Source organism: Corylus avellana, chromosome ca7 (genome assembly GCF_901000735.1).
Source record: "Corylus avellana chromosome ca7, CavTom2PMs-1.0".
NCBI lineage: Eukaryota > Viridiplantae > Streptophyta > Magnoliopsida > Fagales > Betulaceae > Corylus > Corylus avellana.
Window position 1 is genome coordinate 145,947 of NC_081547.1, and position 8,225 is coordinate 154,171.

Genomic DNA, 8,225 nt, shown 5'->3' on the forward strand with positions numbered 1-8,225 from the left:
AAAAGTTAATAAATAAAAAGAAAAGAAATTACCTCAAGTTTCCAAGCCGGCCTCATGGGCCTAAATGTTGGCCCCTTTCAATCCCTTAGAAGTTTGACGGGCCTGGCTGCCACTGGACGTCATACTCCGGGTTTTCGGGTCCACCCGAGAAGAAATATCTTTTGTCTTTCTTTCAGAGAAAAGGGAAAAGGCCATAGCTCCCCAAGTAGCAACCGAGGTGGAGGTTTGAAAGGCCATACATTTTGAAGAAGGGTGTGGCCTTATCTCCCTCTCTCTTTCTCTGTGCTCCTCACCCTATCCCCTACCCCTGTAAAAGAAATCTGCACGCCGCCTCTACTCATTTTCTCAGTATCTCCTCGACTCCAACATATTTTTATGTTTCTCTTCTTTTAGTACTTTGAGCAAGCATTTTCTGCTCATCTTCTTCTGCTTTAAAAATGGCCTCTTTCATAGGCGTTTCTTCCATTTACCAAACTCCAACACTCGATCTCTATAGAAGGACAGCAGCAACAACCACGCCTTTGCTCTCCTTACCCCTATGCGACAAGTCTCACTTCAATAAGGTTCTGAAAGCCTATAACACCAGCCAAAAGACCTTCTCTTTTCATTCCACTGGTACTCTTAGGAGTGGCTCCAAGCAGCAGAGCCTTGGTTTCCTTCCCTCCGCAATTGCTACCCCCAATTCTTCGGTCCTCAGCGAAGAGGCATTCAAAGGCCTTGGTGGTGGTTTCGCAGAAGACTCTCTGGATGACTATTATGACTCTGAGGCCGAGCCATCTTCTGCTGCCTCTGCGGACCAGGACGAACTCGCCCTTTCCAAACTGGGCATGCCTCACCGCCTTGTCGATACCCTCGAGAAGCGTGGGATTACTCACCTCTTCCCCATACAAGTACTTTACCCTCTCTCTCTCTTTCTCTCTCTCTCTCTCTCTCTCTCTCTCTCTCTCTAGTGTTTTAGGTCTGGATGATTCATTGGCGATTGGAAAACTCAAGCAGTTCATTCTTATCCTTGTGTTGCCTGAATTACAATGAGTTTGGCTGCTAATAAGGTTTCTATTACTTCAATAATGACACAATTTATGTATATTAGATATTAGAATAAGTACTGCAAGTGGTCTCCACTTTAGTTGGAATGGTAAATCTTCTGAGTGTACATATAATCAAGTGGCCCATCTTCTCTGGATTATTAGCGACCCGGTACTGCTAGGGCAATTGCTTATCGCTTTGTCATATTCTGGTATGCAATTTGTTAATTTAGTTTTTTTTTTTTTCCAACCCGTTGAGCACCGTCCTTGATTATCTAACCGAGTTAAGTTAGTTGCTGCAAAATGTTGCTTTCATGTCATGCTACCGTTCTTTACAGAGCACATATAATCCTCAACGACTATCAACTGATGAATACCCTCTCTATTCTTTTTGCTGGTCGTATGATATTTGTGTCTACTATAGTGTGCTTCGCATATAAAACTTCCTCTTCTTATTTCATTTCCTAGATTCTAAATTTTCCATAATAATTCTATCTGTGTGTGTGTTGTGCCTATGATTTACTCATTTTCTCCTTAAATTATTCAGAGAGCTGTTTTAGTCCCCGCCCTAGAAGGTCGAGATCTCATTGCTCGTGCAAAGACTGGGACTGGGAAGACATTAGCCTTTGGGATTCCAATTATCAAACGCCTTACCGAAGATGACGAACAAAGGGGTTCTCAGAGGTATTTGCTATATCACATATTTTACAAGCTACCATTTTGAAATTTGTTTGTTCATTTGGTGTATGTCATGTTTGCAGGCGGCCTGGTCGTCTTCCTAGATTTTTGGTTCTTGCACCTACACGAGAGCTAGCAAAGCAAGTGGAGAAAGAGATTAAAGAGTCTGCACCTTATTTAAATACTGTTTGTGTTTACGGAGGGGTTTCTTATGTTACGCAGCAGAGTGCCCTTTCCCGTGGAGTGGATGTGGTTGTTGGAACTCCTGGTCGAATAATTGACCTGATAAATGGTAACAGCCTCAAACTGGGGGAAGTTCAATATTTGGTCCTTGATGAAGCTGATCAGATGCTTGCTGTTGGCTTTGAGGACGACGTGGAAGTAATTTTACAGAAGCTTCCATCTGCGCGCCAGAGTATGCTTTTCTCTGCAACTATGCCTGGTTGGGTGAAGAAACTGGCACGAAAATATTTGAATAATCCACTGACCATTGATTTGGTAAAACTGATTTCCTTGGGCTTTTTCTCTTTTCTTTTTTATTTCCCGAATAAATTTCATAACCTTCATGTTTCCACAAGTTGCCTGATTAGAGAATCGCATGGGATTAGGCGTATAAGTATCTCCTTATAATGCACCCTTTGAGGGGTGTTCAATCAATGTTGTTTACATATGTGTGAGGTTTACCTATTTTGTAGTTCATGCCATTCTTTTTCAAATACCGTAATGGATGAGAGCCTTGACAAATATTTTGATAAGAAAAAAAAAAAAAAAATCAGTATGGTCTCTTATCAAAATATTTGTCAACTAAAAAAAAAAAAAAAAATCATATTCCAGATGTTTAGTGATAAAAAAATAAATAAATAAAAGTTCACATGACCACTCTCATGCATATGGAATATGATTTGGTTCATGTGTGCCATTATTCTCTTTCTCTCCCTCTCTCTTTTTACGGAATTAGCTTAACTCTTTCTTTTGGGGTAAACGTTTCAAACCCTACCCACTGCTTCACAGTTTGGTTGAAGGTATGAGATATGCTACTCAGCTTGATTTGGACTGAACTTTTGGGTCAGGTCCATTAAGCTTGTGCCATGGCTGCTTGATGCAAGCTTCAAGTTGCATTGTCACTTTTTTCAACTTCCACTAAAAGATTCTTTTTACGGTTAAAGTTAGCAGCCAGGTGAAAGATTTCACTTATGGCATGTGAGACCTTTTCCTGTTGGGCTTTATGTCTAGCACAAAGGTTCTTCATCTGGTATTAAGTAGTTTAGTATGACATACTTCTGATGATTCTTTGCGATATTAAAAAAAAAAAAGAACTAAAAAAAGACTATCCATTTTTCTTTATAAGTAATCGTGAATTCAAAAAGTACAAAGGCGCAATCCATGTTTAATGTCAATGTTAAAGCTAGAATAGAATAAGTTCCAAATCTTGTTTTTATTCCTTTCTCTTCTGCTTCATAGGTTGGCGACCAAGAAGAAAAGCTCGCAGAAGGGATCAAGCTCTATGCTATATCAGCCACTGCAACTTCAAAGCGGACCATTCTTAGTGACCTTATAACGGTAAGAGTTGGGGGCCATATACTAGTCTTATTTTAGCATGTGTTCAGTAATGTTAAGGAATGCTTAAAGAGACATGGCTATACACTCATACTTGTGTGTGAACTGTGAAGTTGTATCTATATTTCTTTTATTCGTATTTGGTGTACTGATACTTAGAATACTCATGTTACCCTTGTGTAAACTTCTCAACTTATAAAATCGGCTCTGTACTTTGATAAATTTCAGGTTTATGCAAAGGGTGGGAAGACCATTGTTTTCACACAGACAAAACGTGATGCTGATGAAGTCTCAATGGCATTAACAAATAGCATTGCTTCTGAGGCATTGCATGGAGATATATCTCAGCATCAAAGGGAGAGAACATTAAATGGTTTTCGACAAGGGAAATTCACAGTGCTTGTAGCCACTGATGTTGCATCTCGTGGGCTTGATATTCCCAATGTTGATCTAGTAAGTTTGTGGAATTGCTTTATGATCCACAATTAAATTCATGTAGTAATGATATTTTCCATTGGAAATTAATTGCAAATTACATTCCTTCAGTTGCATCTGAGGTTGAAATTACAATTCAGATTAATCTAACATGAGATTTCAGTCCATTGATTTACCTATAAAAAAAACAAAAGATTTCACTCTATTGATTCATGAGCCATGCTTCATATAGGAAATCTTCCCTCCTTATAATTCATTGTTGCACCTACAAGTTTTAAGATTTTGCTTCTAGTGAAAGTTCTTTGCAACCCGTTACACTTCTCTTTAATATTACAGTCCAGGTAATTCTTTTGGCGTATTGAAAGTCTCTTTTTCACTATTTATCCCTTTCTCCAGATTATTCACTATGAGCTTCCCAATGATCCGGAGACTTTTGTGCACCGCTCTGGTCGAACTGGACGTGCAGGAAAAGAAGGTAATGCCATTCTTATGTTTACAAGTAGCCAGAGGAGAACAGTGAGATCCCTTGAGCGTGATGTGGGATGCAAGTTCGAGTTTGTTAGCCCACCAGCTATTGAAGAGGTTTTGGAATCATCTGCTGAGCATGTGGTTGCTACTCTTAGTGGAGTTCATGCGGAGTCTGTATCGTTTTTCACCCCAACTGCTCAAAAATTGATTGAAGAACAGGGAATAAGTGCTCTTGCTGCTGCACTAGCACAATTGAGTGGATTCTCCCGACCTCCTTCCTCCCGGTCTCTCATCAATCATGAGCAGGTAAATGATAAGCCTTCTATTTTCGGTTTGAAGTTAACAAGTTATCAATGATCTCTCATCAATAATAGCAGTTAAATGATGAGCGTTATGTTTTCAGTTCAAAGCTTACAAGTCCTCAAAATTTTTTGTCAGCATTTTGTCCTCCGGGAAATAGATAGTACTTGAGTGTTGAAATGTAGTTGGTTCATTTTTGTCTTCAAATAATGATTAATTTAACCAAATGTTTGTGAAAGAATTTGTGCCTACTTGAGTAGTGGAATCAGCTGAATCCTCGAGTGCCAAGACCTTGGGCCATTGCCTGCAATATTAGAAGTTTCATAATTCAGCTATGGTGAATTTGTCAATATATAAATTTTATGAAAAACTTCATTTAATCCCTCTGAACTTCATCGCTTTTACAAATCTCCCCCTTCCCCCCCGAAAATTTTCCAAAATACCTCTGTATTTTTTTTAAAAAAATTAATTGTAATTTAAGGGTAATTTTGTAATTTGATAAAGTTTACAAGGGTGTAATGGTCATCTTACTCTTTGACTGTCTAATTTAACCACAAACCCTAATGGGAGGGGTGAAATAACTAATTTTTAAAAGTTCAAAAATACTAAATTGAGCGTTTTTGAACTTTATGAGGAAAATTGCAAAAATGATGAAAGTTGGGAAGGGTTAAGTAAAGTTCCCCTTGAAATTTTATAGGCAAAGATATGTATTGTGCTAAAAGGACTTATAAAAAAAATATTTGTTCTGAAAGGATTTTTCAGTCAGGTGTATTATTAATTTTTTTTTATTAACCTTCAAATTTAATAGTGTTATTTAGTGCCTTCTACTGGGGTCTGATAATTCATTGTACTGGATACTTGTATTGCAGGGATGGGTTACACTGCAGTTGACTCGAGATCCAGCTTCTTCTAGTAGATACCTGTCTGCTAGATCTGTCACTGGTTTTCTTTCAGATATTTATCCTGCAGCTGCTGATGAAGTTGGAAAAATACATTTAATTGCCGATGAACAGGTCTGTATCTACAATATGCGTTGATTATTCTGCTCTAGTATCTCTTTGTTGATGCATTGTTTTTTTTCTAGTATACGTAGTTGACTTTGCTTATATCAGGTTCAAGGAGCAGTTTTCGATCTTCCAGAGGAGGCTGCAAAAGAATTGCTGAATAGGCAACTGCCACCTGGAAATACTATTTCCAAGATCACCAAGGTTGATTATAGATTTGGTCCCTTTCTCATTATAGTTTAACTTGTTTCTGCATGATGCCATATGTTGTTTGTACTGGCTATGATTTGATCCATTTGAAGTTTTCCCATGTATTTTTGTACTTTACCCTCTCTCTCTCTAGGTTGTCCCTGGATTAACTACTAACACAGACATAAATCTTTCTCCTTTCTTTTTTAATGACAGTTGCCTGCTTTGCAAGATGATGGGCCTCCGAGTGATTACTATGGCAAATTTTCTGGCAGGGATCGGAATAACAGACGAGGATCTGGGGATCGGAAAGGTTTTAGAAGCTCACGAGGTTGGGATGGTGGTCGAGATTCTGCTAGTGATGATGGTCTATTTAGGAGTGGTGGTCGGAGTTATAGAGCTGACAACAACAGGTCGCGGTTTTCAAAAAGCAGTGGGGATGATTGGCTAATTGGAGGTAGACAGTCAAGAACACGGGACAGGTATATATCTCTTAAAAATTTCTCTCTTTTTGAAACTCATAAGTTAACTAGCTTTGAAAGTGATATAAAGGAACTTATTAGCAACTCGCTTAAGTGATACTGGGCAGGAACAACTAACAAAGAAAAGGGTGCAAAATCACAAAAACGTGACAAACTTTAGGTAGAACTCAAAACCGACTTGTAAAGGGAGGGTGCCCAAGAGCTTATATTCACATGGTTAAGATTGCACTTAACTTATGTAAAACACTTGGTGTCGTAACATACCACCATACTTTGCAGCCAACGTCCACGCCACTCTATCGACACTGACCCAATAATAGCTCTTTCTCTTTTGGCAGCTCCACTCACTTATCAGTATTCAATAATTTAAAACTATGCCCATACATAGTACCAATGCATTTTAATCCAGCCTATAGGTTTCCCCTTGTCTGATTTGACCACAAAGCTACAACCCATTCAATCCTACAGTCGTCAAGCTGTGTCCAATAGCAAATGATGCAAACCTTAGGTAGAACTTATGCTTGAACACCAGTTTGTAAAGGAAAGGTGCCCAAAAGTTTATATACATACATGGTTAAGATTGCACTTGCTTCATATGGGACATTTGAGATTGTAACATATTTAGCTTAACAACTCTATAGTTTAAAGAGGGAAAAGGAGGCAGAAGATCTCATGTTCTTCTTTAGAGATTGAGTATGCAAAGATGCTCTTGCATGCTCACCTTCTCTATGTTACCAAGCCAGCAGCACTAGTCCCTGCAATTTTGTCTACTGTTTGCCAGTTTGAATTTCGTTTTCTATGATGGAACCCTTTCTCAAAATTCTCCTTGCCTTTCTTTTAATTCATTTGTTAAGAACTCAATCACCTTCAAATATTTTAAAGTGGCTGGTTATTTAATTAGCAAGAAGAGAATTCAAATTAGTATTTTGCTTCATAAATCAAAGCTCCATTGACTATGAGGTGACATTGTCTACAAGGGTGGAGTTGGCCATTGATTATTTTATTTCCCCGCTAAGACCCAGTAAGACCTCTAAAGAGTTTATTTTTCGGTTGTGTTTTTATTATCAAGTTTGTCTGTTTTAAGTTGAAGGTCATACAAGATAGTGGTTGTTCGAATAAAACTCACTACTATATGTATGTGCATTACAGAAGCTTTGGAGGTTCCTTTGGAGGTTCCTGTTTTAATTGTGGACGGTCTGGGCACAGGGCATCGGACTGCCCAAATAAGCAAGATTACTAGTTCTGCCATAGTCGATATAAGGTTTCTTCTCCCTAGGTGGGTCTGAGGCTGCTGGTGCTGCTTGGAATTGCTTCTGATTATTCCTTTATACAGCCTGTTCAATGTGGGTCTAGGAGATTGAGCGGTGCTCCAAAGAGTTCAGGAATTAACTTTGTACTGCTCTCTCTCTCTCTCTCTCTGGTGCAGTATTTCTGTCTCTGTATCCCCTTTTTGTAGAACTTAAATGTCTTTCTTGAATCTCTTGGCGCTGATGACGTTTCTCAAGAGTAAAGATTTTGTAGTGGTTCTGCATTGTTTGCATATCCCATCCTGTCTTTACAAGATTTATGTCTCTGTATCTTCTTTTTGCTATTTTTGTTGAACTTAAATGTCTATCTTTCTTCAATCTCTTGCCGCTGATGACGTTTCCCAAAGAGTAAAGATTTTGTAGTAATACTGCGTTGTTTGCATATCCCTGTCTTTACAAGTTTTGACAGCTATAATTTGTTTCGATTAGGTGACCAAAAAATTCATTAGATAAAAGGGTAATAGTAAAAGGTGAAAGTGTTCTAAGGCAACCCTGAAAGCTTAGACAATGATGTTTTTGGAAGTGTCAGTGTTGTCTGATCCAATTTGGTGCTTCTGCATCTCATGAAACCCAATTCTGAACTTGCGGCAGTCGTTTATCTTAACCTAGAAGCTGTCAATCAAGTGGCTATTGGAAGGCGCATGGATGTGTTTGTCCACTTAGGCCCTTCTAACAGTAAAGAAATCACTTTCCGGCATTTTTTTTTAAAGACTTGCATGTCATGAAGCCAATAGATCAGGTTAATTTTGGATTATTTTGAGTCTTTTTATGCTTTTTAGA

The 8,225-nt window shown here is 38.5% G+C and overlaps 1 protein-coding gene across 1 annotated transcript; it reads left to right on the forward strand.

Annotated features, from left to right (window-relative positions):
- Window positions 1–206: 206 nt before the first annotated feature.
- Window positions 207–7,763, forward strand: LOC132186314 (DEAD-box ATP-dependent RNA helicase 3, chloroplastic). The gene is made up of 10 exons (XM_059600220.1): window positions 207–890; window positions 1,573–1,709; window positions 1,787–2,201; window positions 3,165–3,263; window positions 3,489–3,713; window positions 4,092–4,469; window positions 5,333–5,476; window positions 5,576–5,671; window positions 5,873–6,138; window positions 7,288–7,763. Exons 1-10 carry the CDS (start codon window positions 438–440, stop codon window positions 7,376–7,378), a joined length of 2,304 nt encoding a protein of 767 aa, XP_059456203.1. The 5' UTR covers window positions 207–437; the 3' UTR covers window positions 7,379–7,763.
- Window positions 7,764–8,225: the final 462 nt, after the last annotated feature.